Here is a 17301-nt window from a genome sequence, read left to right as displayed (position 1 = left end):
AAAATCATTGTACGACTTTCTGTGAAATAGAAAAAAATTCTGATAAAAATCTCTGATGACCTTAAACATTTATTAAATGTTAAATGCAAAGCTCAAGATTAGCCAACAATCCCTATTCCCATGAAAGAAAGATGGGAGGGAAAGGGAGAAAATTGATGAAGAAAGGATTGATATTAGTAGCAGAGCTATTTCAAGCAAAGGGGCTCCCAAATTCACCAGGCTGCCCTCGGAACCTATAAGAGGCATCAAGGAGGCAGAATTCTAACCAAGGTAGAATTCTAAGGGGTCTCCAGATTTTAACTTCCAGTGTCAAGGAAAATGGTACATGTGATTGACTGGGTTTTTACTCCATAGTGCATGGAAAAGATAGTACTTCTTCCAATCCTATAATTTTTTTCTGAAATAATAGAGTTTGAGTATTTGTTTCTCTCTGTGTGTTTCTTTCTGCCCCGCCTGTCCATCTCTCTGGATGGCATTGCCTTTGTCCTCCTCAAAAGTCTGATTTTAATGCCATCTAAGAAAATTTGTGAAGGATATAAAACATCCATCAGTGTGTCTTAATAATACCTAGTATTTTCATAGTATTTTAAGTTTGCAAATTGATTTGCAAATATGATCTCTTTTTATGTTCACAACAGCCCTTGAAGGTGGATACTAGTCTCGTCCCAATTGTACAGAGGAGGAAACTGAGACAAAGAAAGATTAAATGACTTACTCAGATTCACACTGCTAGTTGTAGTGTCTGATGTGGAACTTGAACTCAGGTCTTCCATGGCTCTAAGATCAAGTCTCTTACCCAAGTAGCTGAGTGTCTAATGGTCTATAATAGTGAGTTATTTTTTTTAAAGAATGTTTGTTTACTGACTGAAGAATATTACATTAAATAGTGCTTTAAAGTTTGCAAAATATTTTCAATTTATTATCTCATTTGATCCTCACAACAACCCTGTGAAATTGGCACAGTCTCCATTTGTAGACTAAGTCAACTGAAGTAGAAATAACTTAAGTGACTTGGTCAATGTTCTATGCCTAATACATATTAGAGAGAGAATTGAAATCAGGTTTTCTTGCGCTTAATTCCATATACCAACTATCTGCTAATATGTAGGTGCATGTTTGGACTTGTATCTATATCTAAGAGATCATTTATATTTCTGGGGATCTGTTTGTAAGCATCTGAATAGATGTTTTTCAAACAGCTTTGTGGATCTATATCTATAGCTATAGCTATAGCTATCTTTGGTTCAAATCAAGTCTGACACTTCCTAGCTGTGTGATCCTGGGCAAGTTACTTAAACTCAGTTGCCTAGCCTTTACCACTCTTCTGCCTTGGAACAAACACTTAGTATTATTTCTAAGACAGAAGGTAAGAGTTTAAAAAAAATGCATCTATGTGAATATGTGAGTATGTGGGTGAACAACTATTCATTTTAGAACATAAGTGTTTGAGAGTCTGTGACTATGTAGCAATATCAAGATCTTTGTCTTTTTTTATTTTTTAGAAAAATTTGCTATGTTTACATGATTCATGTTCTTACTTTCCCCTTCACCCTCCCAAGTCTCTCCCCCCCATCCATAGCTGCCGTGAATTTCCATTGATTTTAACATAAGATCTTTGTCTTTGTAAGAGTCCATATCCATGAGCTTTTGAATTAGGATCTGTGTGTAAATGTGTATGGACTTTACCTGATATCTGTGTATATTTGTGAGAAATGGATATGCGTACATGCCTGTATTTGCATTTAGGTAGTTCTCAATTTATGTCTAGGTGAGAATTTCTTTAAATATGCCTTTATATGTGGTGATATCTAAATGTGTATGTGTTTGTGTGTATGTTTGTATGTGTATGTGTGCATGAATGAATACTTTCTGTTTTTATCTCTTCCATCGGACAGAGGTATGTCAAGGGTACCTCATTTCTGCCTTTACCTAGCTCCAGGCTCTATTCCCAAAGTCTTCTTCAGGTGGCTTATAGCACAGAAAACAGATTTTAAAGAAAGATGACACGGAGAATACTTAAGGGGAGAAAGACACTTTTTTATCCAAATAAAAGCAATGTGGTCTAGTGGAAAGAGTTAAATGGTCTGGGTTTGAATTCTAGCTCTAATGGTGCCTGTATCATGTTTGTTCCTATGTTGTTAATTTCCTCATCTACAAAATGGAGGGGATTGGGCTTAATATCTAAATCTTCTAAATCTAAATTTAACTTTCTTTAATGAACTTCTTCATTAGGAAACTTATCTGAACCTTTAAACTCACAATGCCAAACTATAGAAGAAGAGAAAACTCTGTAGTCCCTGACAAGGATATAGAATATAAGATTTCTCTGGGGGAGGGGAAAGTTTCAGGGCTCCAAGACATTGTTCCTATCCAAGAAACCTTTATAGATCTTCCTGATACCAGGGACATAAGGATTAGAGTCAGTTGACCTGGATTCAAATCCAAACTCTGTATCTGATTACTTAAATGAACTTGTTTGAGTCACTTACTCTATTTTCCTTGATTCCTAGTTGAACTAATTTATTTCTTAAGTTCTGCCTAGAATTAAACTCTATTAATTTAGGATATATCCTTCTCTTTGTAAAACCACACACTTGATCTCTGTAGAAAGAGAAAACAAAATGTATATCTCTCTTGCAAGGAAAAAAGTATAGCACCTATTCTCTGGGGATTGACCAAGGTCAGAAGAAAACATTCAGTTTATCTAGTTTAATTGATAAAAACCCTGAAGACTCCTTTATTGATATTTCAGACTTGTAGTCTTCTCTGTCCTATATTCATGCAGCTTATAATTCCATGTATTCACAATGATGATGACCATAACAATAATAACAATTACTCATATTTCCATAGTTCTTTGTGATTATGAAACATTTTCTCATAAACTTTCGTCAGAGTGAAGGATTTGTAAGCATTCTGATCTTCATTTTATAGATGAAGAAATTAAGGTTGCAAAGGGATAAACTGCCTACAGTCACACAATTAAGATGTAGAGAGACCCAGGACTTGACTATTGGACTTTGGATCGAGACCATGGTATTTCCACTCTATCACAACTCCTTCCTGAGACATCTGAATTCTACTCCTAATCTTCTAAATCCCACATTCAAGTAAGAATCATATTCCATCCAAATTAGAATTTCACCTGTTCATTGTTTCTCAGAAAAATAAGTGACTCCTCTTTGCTTCAATGGAGCAATTATCCTGGCTTCCATCAATAATTCTTTCTCAAAGACCATCTCCCTATCATACTTATATTCACACTTACCTAGAACACAATAATAACATACGTTCCCATAGAATTTTGAGAGATAACTGATATAAAGGATAGAGAAAATATGCCTTGCAATCAGAAAAACTGAGTTCAAGACCTCTCCCTAACACACATTACCTTTGTAATCATGTTCTAGTTACTTACTTCAATAATTCTAGTTTATTTATTAAGAGTTTCAAAGTCTACAAAGCTTTCTCTTGTGAAATCCTTTTGAAGCAGACCCTATAAATATTGCTCTTATAAAAGAGAGGCAAAAAGACTTTTCCATATTTCTATATCGCCAAATAGACTAGCTGGATATTTTGATCTCAGGGCAACTTTCTCCAAGATAAGGGTTTGTCATAGTGTAGCTAGCATTTATATAACATTTTGAAGTTTACGAAGCATTTTATGTCTTCTTACAACAATCTTGTGATGGAGGTGCTATTATTATCCCTATTTTATAAATTATGAGCCTTAGGTTGAAAGAATTTATGTAATTTATTAAGTTTTATGGGAAGGAAGAAAATAGGCAGGATTAAACACCTACTATGTGCTGCATACTATGTTAAATAGTTTAAGAATGTCATCTTGTATGATCTTTACAACAATCCTCAAGGGAGGTGTTATTGTCCCCATTTTACGATAGAAAAAACTGAGACAGAAAGTGGCTAAGTTTCTTGCCTAAAGGCAAAAAGTTATTCAATGTATGAGACTGTATCTGCACCCAGGAATTCATGACTTGAGGCCCAATACTATGCCACCAGTTGCTTCTCTAGTGTGGAATACATCCACAAAAACCACCATTTGAACCCTGTAAAGGAAGCACCTCTCTTTTGGATGTGTTCACAATGGGGCTTCTTTTTATGGTTTTGTACTTGGTATGGATGAAATTGAGCCAGCTATGCTCTTGCTCAGGAACTACATATTCTGATGTAGCTGACGAGGGTTAAAATTTCCTCTGTGACTGGAACTTTTGAAGAATAATTTTCAAGTCAGGATGATTATTCATTTTGAAGGCAGGTTGAAGACTCCATCATTTGAAGGGTAGCTCCATCTCTGTCGAAAATTAGGGAGCAGCTCACGGTTAAGGTTATAGTTTTCCCTCTTTAACTAGAGACAGGGATAAAGCTGGGAGTGAGGTGAAACTAGTATCAGGTAAAGAGGATCAGTTTGATAGTAAGATCAAACAGGCTTACTGAGAGAGCACACCGACTAACTTGACCTCAGTTGCTCCATGTGTTAATCCTCTGACTTAATTATTTACACAAACACCTTTTTGTTTGTTTCTTTCCAAGGAGGGGAAGATTCTTCTGATCTTTCAGCCTGTGGTAGGATGTCACAGCATAATGCAACTACATTCCACCCAGCCACCTTTATCCTCCTTGGCATTCCAGGGTTGGAGGCTATTCATGCCTGGCTCTCCCTGCCTTTCTGCTCTGTCTACATCGTGGCTCTGCTGGGCAACGTCACCATCTTACTAGTGATTTGGGCTGAGAGGACACTCCGTGATCCCATGTTCTATTTCCTGGCCATCTTATCTGCTATCGACCTGGCCTTGTCCACCTCTTCCGTGCCCCGGATGCTAGGCATCTTCTGGTTTGCGGCTCATGAGATCAGTTTTGGAGCCTGTTTAGCCCAGATGTTTCTTATTCATACCTTCACAGGTATGGAGTCAGCTGTTCTGTTAGCCATGGCCTTTGACCGTTATGTGGCCATTTGTGCCCCACTTCACTATACAACCATTTTGACAACCAATGCACTGGCAGGTATTGGGGTGGCCATTGTCCTACGTCCTGTCCTGCTCATGCTGCCTATCATATATCTAACCTATCGCCTGCCCTTCTGTCAGACTCGGGTCATTGCTCATGCCTACTGCGAACACATGGGCATTGCCAAGTTAGCTTGTGCCAACATCCGTATCAATGCCATCTATGGACTCTTCGTGGCCTCTTTCCTTGTCTTGGATTTGATTCTGATTGGCATCTCTTATTCCTACATCCTACGCGCAGTCTTCCGCCTCCCTTCTCGTGATGCTCGGCTCAAGGCGCTTAGTACTTGCAGTTCCCACGTAGGAGTCATGTGTGTCTTTTATACACCCTCCCTCTTCTCTTTTCTCACTCACCGATTTGGTCACCACATTCCCCGATATGTTCATATTCTCATTGCCAACCTCTATGTGGTCATCCCACCAGCGCTCAATCCTGTCATCTATGGAGTTAGGACCAAGCAAATCAGAGAGCGGGTACTCAGGACCTTCACTGGCAAATAAACCTTACCACCTCCCTAATGCTTAGGGAAAAAGACACTATCCAATGAGTTTTCACTGTGTTCCAGTTCCTTGAAAGAGTGACTTTATTTATTTATTTATTTTTACCATCTTGAGGTACTAGAAAGCACCTTACTAGTGGCTAAGGATTCAAGTATAAGTAAAAACCTAAGACCTTTCTTGCCTTTTTTGGAGAAATATTTTGAAGCTCAGTTACCCAGATGGTGACATTTTTTCAGGACCAAAGGGCTGGGATTCATCTAGTCAAGGGATGTTTTGGGAAATCATGACTACATCCTTTCCTTTTTAACATGTTTAATATTTTGACAGGAACACTCTAGGTGGCAGGAAGAGGAAATATCGTAGAGGTTGTTTAATGGATCTCATATCAGACTGAGCTGGTCTTAAAGGAGAGTGTATGGAAGTAATACAGAAGCAGATTCCAGCCTGTTTTCATAGAAAATTTCCTAAGAATCAGAGCTATCAAAAATATATATAGTCAATTATTTCATTAGATAAATACATTTTCTATCCATAAAGGACTTCAGTCATTTGGAAACTCTTTGGAGAAAAAATTCTGTCTCAGGTACAAATGAAACTCCTTTATCTCTGGTATTTCAGGAAACTTGGATTTGATATTTTATGACAGGTATTTCTGTTTTATCTTGGTTATCGATACTCTATAGCAGGATAAAATACTGCATAGGAGGCCGAGGTGAGCTATATGCCCCTCTTGTGGTATCTATTTTGATATCCTCTATACCAATGATGGACAAACTATGGCCAGGCCAGCAGGCCAGATGCAGCCCCCTAAAATGTTCTATCCAGCAGCATGACATTATTCCTAATCTGATGAATACAATGAGTAGGATACAATATAATGAAATTTGGAAAGAGATGCCTTAGAAACAGACTGGCAGATGAGCATTTCCTTTCCTTTGGCTCCATCTTTAAAAAGTTTGCCCATCACTCCTCTGCACTATTCACCCAAGGGGGCTCACCCAATGGGCCTTCTTTTTCTTATCTTGAAGATAATGATTTTCCAAGGTCACACAGCTAGAAAGTATCTTGGGGCTTCCTGACTTCAATATTATTCAGTATTGTTCACTGCTTTACCTAGGGGCTAATATACTAGGCAAAACAAAGGAAACACTGAAATTATATTATTGGAAGTATTTTTCTTCTTAGCACTCTAGAAATTATTTAATTAGCCATCAAAGCTTTTCTGGCTTTTATGTTGTCTATGATGATTCCAGTTAAGAGAACCAAGAGACTTAGCACTTTCCTCACTAAAATAAGGGATAACGCAAGATTACATATTGTAACCCTGATTATATACAATAATTCAATTCAAATAGCACTTAAAGGATCAAAAAATAATTTCCTCATAACAACCCTATGAGGTAGCTAGCGAAACCACCATCTGCCTTTTACAATGAGGCTACCAAACCTCTGAGAGGATTACTTTACCCATAATCTCATAGCGAGGAGATAGCTAAGGTGAGATTCAAACTCACCAGATGTTTGCTACAACAATGATGATAGAAAAATGCTTTTGGAGAAAGTGGGTTGATATAGGTCTGGATGTGTCCAGATAACATGCATAAAAGTGTGAGTTTCTCAGCTCAAGTAATAATACCCCTTGTGAGAATTTCTTTGATTAAGAGAGATGAGCAATATTGGACATAAGAGAAAACACTATGAAATGGCTATGAATTGGTCTTGAACTCAAGAAGAGCTGGGTTCAAATTTCACCTGACTTCTCAGAACTCTAAGTAAGTCAAGGAACTTTTTTTGTGCCTTGGGAAATCATCAAGACCTTATCCACTAAATAGCAGAACTATTAAAGACCATTGAATTTCTCAGGGCTATCTCAAATCTTTGAATGATAAAGAAATCATTGAACCATAGATTTAAGATTAGAAGATAATATAGAGGGAATCTAATCTATTCCAACTCTTTTATATACACACAAGAATTCATCAAAGGTCAAACATCCATTAATTAAGCTGCCAAGTCTGAATTCACACCTAGGTTCTCCCATTCCAAATCCAGCAATTCCCAAGTTCCAGCATATTTTGAATACATTTGATAAAAATTATTTCCTCTTATTAGTGCTTTTCTCTTGGCTTTGACAATAAAGGTGGGCAAGTTTTTCTGTAGAAGTTCCTTGCAAAAATGTTTGCAGGTTATTTGGGAGATGATGTGTTTATGTGAAAGAAAAGAAGGCTAGGCCTTTTCTGTTAATATGTAGGCATGGCTTGATTCTTTCTAGGTTCTAACTGGCACCCCAGAATGGAGAAGACATGGCTATAAGAGATCCTGGAAAACAATAAAAGAGTGAGGCAGGAAGATGATGGTGAGCATACGAGGGAGAGATCTGAGACCATAACATTTGGAGTCCTTAAATTCCTACTTTGACTGCTACACCCTTTGGCTCATACAAGCTCTATGTTATTAGTTGTGGAACATACACACAGTAATATGTATATTTAAATACAAAAACACATAACCATAAATATGAATCGTAGAAATCAGACCTGCAAGTAATATTAAAGAAAATGTGGGAAAGAATTCTTAATCTAGATTCCACAGATCCCTGAGGTGTTCATGGATAAAATACAGGGGATCTGTGAACTTAGAGACTAGAAGGAGAAAAAAAAACTCTTTATTTTCACAATACTCCAAATTTGAGCACTTCACTTATTTATGAATATAGGGAATAAAATATCATTTTGAGAAGGGACCAATGAACTTCCCCAGATTGCCAAAGGGTTCTCTGAAATAATAATAACAGCTGGTAGTTAGGTTGCTCAGTGGATTGAGAGCCAAGGTCAGAAAGCTGAAGTCCTGGGTACAAATCTGGCCTCAGACACTTCCCAGCTGTGTGACCCTGGTTAAGTCACTTTACCCCCATTGCCTAGCCCTTTCTACTCTTCTGCCTTGGAACCAATAGCTAGTATTGATTCTAAGATGGCAGCTAAGGATTTAAAAGAAAAAAGAAGGATCTCTGAAGAACCCTCCCATTTTGTAAGAGACAAAACTAAAATATAGACAAGCTAAGTGACTCCCCAATTTATAAAGCCTAGCTGAGAGCTAAGTCACATCTTTTAACTTTTAGCCTAGGCAGAACACTGTTCATCCTTAGTGTGCATATCTCCATTTTTAGAGATATTATCTTTCCTAGGTATGTTTGAGGATTTGTTTGTGTGTGTATATGTGCACATAACAATTCAAGTGAACAAACATTTATTGAGTGTCTACAAAAATCAAGGTATTCCACTGGTTGACAAGGATGCAAAGGGAAAAAATGAAGCAAACAGTCCATCTCATAAAAAAATCCTTTTTATTGGAACCAAAATAATACTTATATGAATAAGTGAATATTTGCAAAAATCAATACAGATATGAGGAGGAAAGTGAAAAACTTGGATCATCAGGAACATTCTCTTGGTGGAGTGACATTTGACCTTAGCTTAGGAAAAGCATTAGAGGATCTAAGGTTTAGAGATGAGTAAGAAGAACATTCCAAATATGAAAGCATAACTTATTAAAAAAATAAACAGAGGAAGAAAATGGAGTATTTTGTTCATCACTGGCTTAAACAAAGGGTGAATGAGAAGGGAGTCTAGGAATAGGAATTTATTTTGGTTATGAAACATGATTGTAACAAATTTGTTTTCTCTTATTTTCTCACTGGGTTGGGGATGAGAAGGGAGAAATGTAGATTTTTGTTAAAGTAAGATAATACTTAATTTACAAAATAGAAGAAAAATAAATAGAACTAGTGTCAGATTATGAAAATCTTCAAATTCAAAATAAAAGATTCTGTATTTTATTCCAAAGGAAAAAGGGGGTACGCACAATTATACCTGTGTATAGTAGATAAATGCTGGGAGGTAAAGGGGGGTTATCAGCAGTCCAGTTTCCCTTGGGGGCAGGACAATTGAGCGAAAATGGAGTGAGAAGAGCCAGAGACCCAGTAGGTTTGCAGTGGCTTATCTGAACTGCCATCTGCTGATTTTAATTTTTATATCATTTTCCTCAAGATTACATCAATGTTGGCATGAATTCCATTCCCACCATATATCTTATCTTTGGAGACAATGTGTTAGGTGTATTTGACATATCTCTTGGGTTACAGTGGTGAGAACTTACAGGCCTTTTCATGAGAGACAATTTCTTCATATTTCATTCATTGTTCTTTTATATTAAGTTGCCGTACCAAATCAGATCTGGAAAGATGGAGGGGGGTGATATTTGGAGACTGTTCTGGCCTGTTCTTGCAGGCACCTGTGTATGGGAATCTGAGTTAGAGATTTAAAATTTTTAACATTAACTCACTAACTGCTGGTTTTTTTGCTGGGCTGATTCTAGGGAAAGTTTCTATACTCTGGGGGTTTGTACAAGGGTTTAATTTGGAATAGTGGGTAGTCTATGACTGTGATTGTTCTTGCCATGAACCTGTATTGTTTTTCTGTGTCTCTTTGGAGCCAAATAAGGATATTAATTGTAATAATTTCAATGCAAGTGAATGTCACTGTAAAAGAATCACATAGGGTAAACTGAGTGTGGAATTTCCATCCTCCTGACAACCTGCTGTGCTGGATTGTCAGAGCTTGTGAGTAGCCTTGCTAAACATCACAGTCTCGATGGCTTCCAGCAGATAAAATAATAATAATAATAACAATAATAACATTTATGAGAGCAAGGACCTCTATGTTCCAATGCTGGGTTAAGACTTTACACATATTATCACATTTAATCTTCGCACGTGAGAATAAACACTATAATTGTCCCATTTTACAGGTGAAGAAAAAGAGGTAGTAGACAAAAGTTAAATGAATTGTTTTAGAGTCATGCAACAAATAAGTGTCTAAATCAATTGAATCAGTCTTTCTGACTCCAGGCCCAGTGTTTTATTCACTGCATCACCTGTCTGCCACTTTGAGGTCCCCACAGCACTTTTAAAGGATTTCATTTAATATTTACAATGATGACAAAAGGGAGCTGCTGGGATTACTCCCTTTTTACAGAAGAAGAAACTGAAGTTGAAAGGCTATGTGATATGCCCAGGGCCACATTTACTCGAAAATGTCCAAAGCAGTATTTGAACTTAAATATTCTCTTTTCCAAGTATAGAGCTCTATTTGCTAATTAACCTAGGGTGTATGCTCATACATATGTGTGCCAGTGTATGTACATAAATATATGTGATACCATGTTTCTCTTTCTGACTCTAAGAATGTGCTACATGTTACATATATTTACCTTTCTGTTCTCTAGCCCTTTTGTCTCCAGGGCAAAAACTAAGGAGTCCCAAGAGGGTCTGGAAAACTTATACCCGATAAAATACTTTTTGAGTAGTTTTATTTTAACTACTGGGCCTCTGGAGAGCCTGAGGTCCTGCTATAAAGACTCCCTTCCTTTCTTGTGCAGGCCTGGGAGTAGAGAGCCATTTGAGACTTTGGGGGCTCCCCAGCCTCATCGGGGCTGTGGATTACCAGTCATCAGGTGAGTGGAATAGATTTCCTAGAAGATTCCTTTCAGATATAAACCTATATTGTATGCTGATTGGAGATATCCCTGAAAAATGTAATAATATCCTGAAGAGAATAAACTAACAGTTGGTCCATGTGGGATCAGAGTCTCCTTTCCTATCTTAGGATAAAACCATTCTCCAACGTCTTGAGAAACAAAAAATTTCTGGTAGAAATCTCTGATAATCTGAGATATTTATTAATCTCTTGCAAAGGGCAGAGTTCATGGCTAACTAATAATTCCTGTTCCCATGGAAGACAGAGGGGAGAGAAAGTGCCAAAACTGATGAAGGTATGATTGATATTAAAAGTGCTCATTAGAAACAAGGCCCCAAATCCACAAGGCTGTTCTCAGAACCTTTCAAAGGCATCAAGGAGGCAGAATTCTAACCAAGCAGGAATACTAAGAGCTAATAAATATTCTTTAGCCTCCAGGATCCAGCATCCAGTTTCCAGTCTCTAGGAAGATGACATGCTTGACTGATTGGGTCTTTTCTCCCTAGTGACATGCCTATAAGGGATTCTACTTCTTCTAGGACTCTGTTGATTCTGAACTAATAGGGTTTGACTTATTCTTTCTCTGTGTGTGTCTCTATCTATCCCCTTGTCCATCTGACTCTCTTTCCCCATTCCTCGTTAATAGTCTGATTTTTAATACCCTATGAGGAGGTTAGTGAAGTGTGTGAGCATTTGCAGCAGTGTGTTCTAATAATACCAAAATATTATTTCATAACATTTTAAGATTTTCAAAGTACTTTGTAATATTAAATCTTTGAATGCTCAGTACACTTGGAGGTGAATGCTTGTATTATTCCAGTTCTACAGAGGATGAAAGTGAGACAAATAAAGAATGAATGACTTTTCCAGGGTCACACTGCTAGTTGTAGTATTGATATTGGACTTGAACTCAGGCCCTCCATGGCTTCTAAGACCAGACTCTTACCTAGGTATCCAACTGTCTGATTGCCTGTAATAATGAGGTGGTTTTCTTTTCTTTTTTTTTTTAAACCTTTACCTTCCATTTTAGAATAAATACTGTGTATTGGTTCCAAGGCAGAAGATTGGTAATGGATACGCAATGGGGATTAAGTGACTTGCCCAGGGTCACACAGCTAGGATATATCTGAGTTCAGATTTGAACCCAGGACCTCCTATTTATGAGCCTTCAATCCACTGAGCCACAAAGCTGTCCCCCTTTTTTTCCTCTTAATAAATGTCTATTGACTGACTGAACAATATTAATGTATGCAATGGCATGTTTCTGGGGATCTGTTTATGAGCATCTGAACAGATGTTTATATGTAAGCATGAGCACTTTTGTGAGTTTAGGCCTGTATATGTCTATTTTATAATGTGTATATATGGATATGTGAGTCTGTAGAACAACCATGCTCATCTTTGAACACTGATGTCTGAGTGTCTGTGCCTGTGTAGGTGTGTCAACATCTGTATCTTTGTTAGAGTCTATGTCTATGAGTCTCTGAATTAAGTTCTACATACATACCTTTATGATGTCTAAGTATCTGTGTAAGTTTGTGGGAACTTGATATGCATGTATGCCTGTATTTGGATCTGAGTATGTCTCCATGTATCTCTAGCTTAAAATCTGTTTGAGTATGCCTTTACGAATGGTTGATTTGAGTGTGTGTGTGTGTGTGTGTGTGTGTGTGTGTGTGTGTGTATGAGTATTTACTATATGATTTTTATCTCTTCCATCTGACAGAGGTGTGTTAAGGGCAGAGTATTGTCATCTCCTTTAGCTTATGCTAGTCTTCATTCCCAAAGTCCTGCACAGATTGCTTAGAGCTCAGAAGGCAGATTAGGACGAAAGTGATATTGAGCAAAATCTCAGGGGCAGGAGGTACTCTCCTTTTGTCAGTTTAACAGCAATGTGGTCCAGTGGAAAGACTGCTGAGTTTGGAGTTAAATGATCTGATTTTGAATTCCAGCTCTAATGCTACCAATGTGATCTTGGGTAAATTGGTCCCCATATTCTTAGTTTCTTCATTTTAAAAATGAAAGGTTTTGGATTTGATTACATCCAAACAACTTCCTGACTCTAAATTTGTCCTTTGGGAAGGGGAAATTTCCTGGACGCTAAGATTTCCTATCCCTGAAACTTGCATAATCCATCCTGATACTAAGGAGTAAAGGAGTAGGAACCCCATTTTTGGTATCAGTTTACCTGTATTTTAATCCAAGATCTGATATTGACTGTTTGAGTAAACCTGTTTAAATAATGTAATCTCTATTTTCCTTCATTCTGAAATGAAGATGTTGAACTAATTTATCTCTAAAGTGCTAACCAGGATTTAAATCCTCATATTTTAGGATATTTGCTGCTCTTAAATAGACACATACTCTAAATCTCTGTGTAAAGAGAAAATAAAACATATATTTCTTCTGGGAGGAGGAAAGTTTAGAACTTAACTCATCAGGGATGGCTCAGGATCAGAGGAAGACATTCACTTTAGCTCTGTTTAACCCAAAAGAACTCTGAAGTCTTCATAGATGCCCAAACTTTGATTCCTTCTCTTTCCTATATATTCATCCCTTTTATAATCCATGTCCTTAAGAGAATGATGATGATCATAAAAATAATCACAACAATCCAATTCCATAGTTCTTTAAGATTACTATTTTCCATGCAAACCTTTTTCAGAGTCAGGGGATGTAAATATTATGATCCCTATTTCATAGATGAAGAAACTAAGTTTGAAAAGGACTAAATACATTGTTACCTGTCAGATAGACAAGCTGTAGGAAAAAAAAACAAGTTTTGATTCTTGATCTTTGGAATTCAGGATGAAGGTCTTTCCTTTCTACCATAATGCCTTTCTGAAACATCTGAATTCTTCTATTACCATAACTCTCACTTTCAGCTAAGATTCATCTTCCATACCACTCAGATCAGTTTCACTAAATATCTGTTCACTGTTTCTTTGACCTTTCTTTGCTTCAATAGAGCATGACCCAGGCCTCTGTCAATAACTCTTTCTCAAATGTATAACCATCATTTAAACCTACTCAAAAAACAAATAATAACACACATTTTCATGGCATTTTGAGTGATAATTGGTATAATGAACAGAGAAGGTCAGTCCTGGAATTAAGAAGACCTTTATCGTACATTAATTTTGAAATCTTGGATCAGTTTATTTTTCTTTCAATATTTCCAATTAATTCACCAAGAGTTTCAAATTTTCAGAGCTCTGTCTTGTGATAAACTGTAGAAATAGGTCCAACAAATATCAGCTTAAAAAAAAAGAAATTAAGGTAAAGAGAGATGAAAAGACTTCTTCATTGTTAGAAATAAAGAAATCTCTGGGCCATTATTCTGATATGAAAAATTGACTTTATTTTTGAGTTAATAGAATCAGTGGCCTCATCACCCCAGTCTCTGATGAAAGACATCTTATAGATGTTAGCATTTTTTTTTTGTAGAGAGCCATTGGAGAAATAGGGTCAAATTTAGGGCCTGTTATCTGGATTCCCTATGTGACCAATCCAGGCTGAGGCAGTCTTTGTGTTTGGTCCTGGTCACATGAGCCCTGAAAAGCTCTGGTACCAGCAGGTAGGTTAATCCAAAAACAACTTGACCCCTCCAAGATTCTATTAGGAGTCATTTAGAGAAATAGAGTCTGTAATAGATATTTTATCTGGATCCCATTACAAAATCATCAGCAAGTAAAACTGTGTGTATGATTTTTTNGCAGTGCAGAAAAAAATCATACACACAGTTTTACTTGCTGATGATTTTGTAATGGGATCCAGATAAAATATCTATTACAGACTCTATTTCTCTAAATGACTCCTAATAGAGTCTTGGAGGGGTCAAGTTGTTTTTGGATTAACCTACCTGCTGGTACCAGAGCTTTTCAGAGCTCATGTGACCAGGACCAAATACAAAGACTGCCTCAGCCTGGATTGGTCACGTAGGGAATCCAGATAACAGGCCCTAAATTTGACCCCATTTCTCCAATGGCTCTCTACAAAATAATTTAACACCAACAAACTTTTTTCCAGGGCATAGACATTATGGATGATGATAGACTTCTTGTACATAGGCAGCAACTAACGTGAGATAGTCACAGCAGTCGGGCTGAGTTTAGATGGAATGACTTACATTAATCTTGGATGTCCAGAGTTATTAGAGCAGTATCCTTTACCATAGACAGGGTAGTGAAAGAGAAAACATGAGTTAAATACTCTTGCCAGTGAATAACTTACTTGTGTTTCACAAATTGGGGTTTCTCTAACTAATGTAACTTTAACCCAACCAAGTAGAAAGAATATCGATTTTCAAACTTGACAAAAATCTCAATTTAAAATTGTAAAGTTTCAAAAGTTTCAAATTCTAAAATTCTTTCAAGTTATAATTAACAAGTATCAAGCTTGAATAAGGACTGCTTAGTGATGGCTTTTTCTATTGGGTCACAAAAGGAGGAAGAGTAGTATATATTAGGAAAGAACTAAACAGAAGGTACGGTTGCTAGCAAGACAAAAGTAGAAGAAAATAAAAAAGAAAGTCATCACAAAAAAAGAAAAAGGAGAAAGTAATTTTATCACGTAGATTCAATCTCATCATACAAATTCCTCCTTTTTCTTCAATTGAAGTTAGAAGAGTCATAAAGGTAAAATATTAGGCTATTTGAAGGAGTTTTTGTCTTAGAGTGTCATTCATGATCTTAAGTTCCCTGTTTATCCTCTCACTTGTCAAAAAGGAAAACAGAATATAGACACAGAGTGATACTGAAAGTAAAGATAATACAGTAGTAATTATCTCATTAGACAACAGTTTTCTTTGTATTTTAGTAATTTCTTCCCAATATCAATAAACTCCTTTTCAGATCTCAAATGTCCCTTGTAGTTGTTTGAACTGCAAAACCATCTTTCTCCAGCAGTCAGAAATAGATTTCTCCTTTTGTCCTTTAAGAGGATTCAATATGATTAGGGAAGTAACCCTATAGATGAAACGTAAGCAACAGTACCCTTTGAAAAAAAAATTCTCCATCCCCCAGTTCAATGATTACACAAATTATTAACTCAATAAGACTAATTGTGCTCAAATTAAATCAAAACTTGGGTGGGGATGAAGATATGCCTAATTTCCAATTATATACAAATAATAATTTATATCAAATAGGTTGCCTTTCATAAAACATATTTGGTGGCTAACCACATTCAAATCTTCAGGACTTCAATTACCAATTCACTGGATTGTTAGGGATATGGAATGACTACATATTAAACTTAAAACAGTTATATCTCAAAATTTGCATTATGCTCATATCTTTCATTGACCATTTGCTCTGATTATATAAATTTGTCATAAAAGAAAAAAAATTAAGGAGAGTATTATAACAATATCAATACTTGTTTTTTTAGGCATAAGCCTTAAAGGAACAGAGTGACTTAACACTGCTTGACTTCAGGTAAGAGTCAGATTTATTAATAAATTGTGCAGTAATCATTTTACTTCATAGTCAGACTTAGGAATCTAGAATCAGTGATGGGCAAACTATGGCCCACGGGCCAGATGCAGCCCCCTGAAATGTTCTATCAGGCTACATGACATTATTCCTAATCTGATGAATACAACAAGTAGGATACAATACAATGAAACTTTGAAAGAGTTGCCTTAGAAACAGACTGACAGATAAGCATTTCCTTTCTTTTGGCCCACTCTTTAAAAAGTTTGCCCATCACTGATCTAGATCATTCTGGTGGAAGGATAGAGTAAGCTAAAGAGTAATAAATATAAAAACCATCTAGAAGGCACTAAGCTTCACGGGAAATGCTCCCTCTAGGGAGCCATCCAGGGGTACCATGGCCCCTAGGAAAACCTTCCCACCTCCTGGATGAGACTGCAACAGCCATAAAAGGCATGTCTTTATATGTCTCATCCACTACATTTTTATAAATGGAGAGGTGGGAAATACAACAGTGCTATTGCACTTCACTAAACGGACCCTTACCTCTTGTTATAAAGAACTCAAAGGAAGACAAATGATCAGTCAGATGTAGTAGTGCTCCTAGATATCCTGAAAAATCACTTATGAAGACCCTTTAAAATCAATTTAAATTTTAGGTCATTAAATTCTCCAAAAGTTGTAGAAAGGTTGTAACCAGTTTGATGGAATCCATCCATCATCATCTATTTGACAAATAAGAAAGGCAAAAAAGAACAAAAGGCTGTATAGGTAATATTTGACCTCAATGAATCTGGTGTCAAACCC

General features: G+C 36.7%; 1 protein-coding gene across 1 annotated transcript; it reads left to right on the top strand.

The window, feature by feature from the left end:
- Nucleotides 1-4589: 4589 nt before the first annotated feature.
- On the top strand, nt 4590-5525 carry LOC123238723 (olfactory receptor 52J3-like). Its single transcript, XM_044665929.1, has one exon. It carries the CDS (start codon nt 4590-4592, stop codon nt 5523-5525), a length of 936 nt encoding a protein of 311 aa, XP_044521864.1.
- Nucleotides 5526-17301: the final 11776 nt, after the last annotated feature.

Source organism: Gracilinanus agilis, chromosome 3 (assembly GCF_016433145.1).
Source record: "Gracilinanus agilis isolate LMUSP501 chromosome 3, AgileGrace, whole genome shotgun sequence".
Classification (NCBI taxonomy): domain Eukaryota; kingdom Metazoa; phylum Chordata; class Mammalia; order Didelphimorphia; family Didelphidae; genus Gracilinanus; species Gracilinanus agilis.
Note: the sequence above shows the minus strand (reverse complement) of the source record. Positions and strands in the feature narration are given on the sequence as shown.

What these genes read in the sequence shown, in the direction of transcription:
- LOC123238723 (XM_044665929.1), top strand. Translation starts at nt 4,590, where the DNA reads ATGTCACAGCATAATGCAACTACATTCCACCCAGCCACCTTTATCCTC.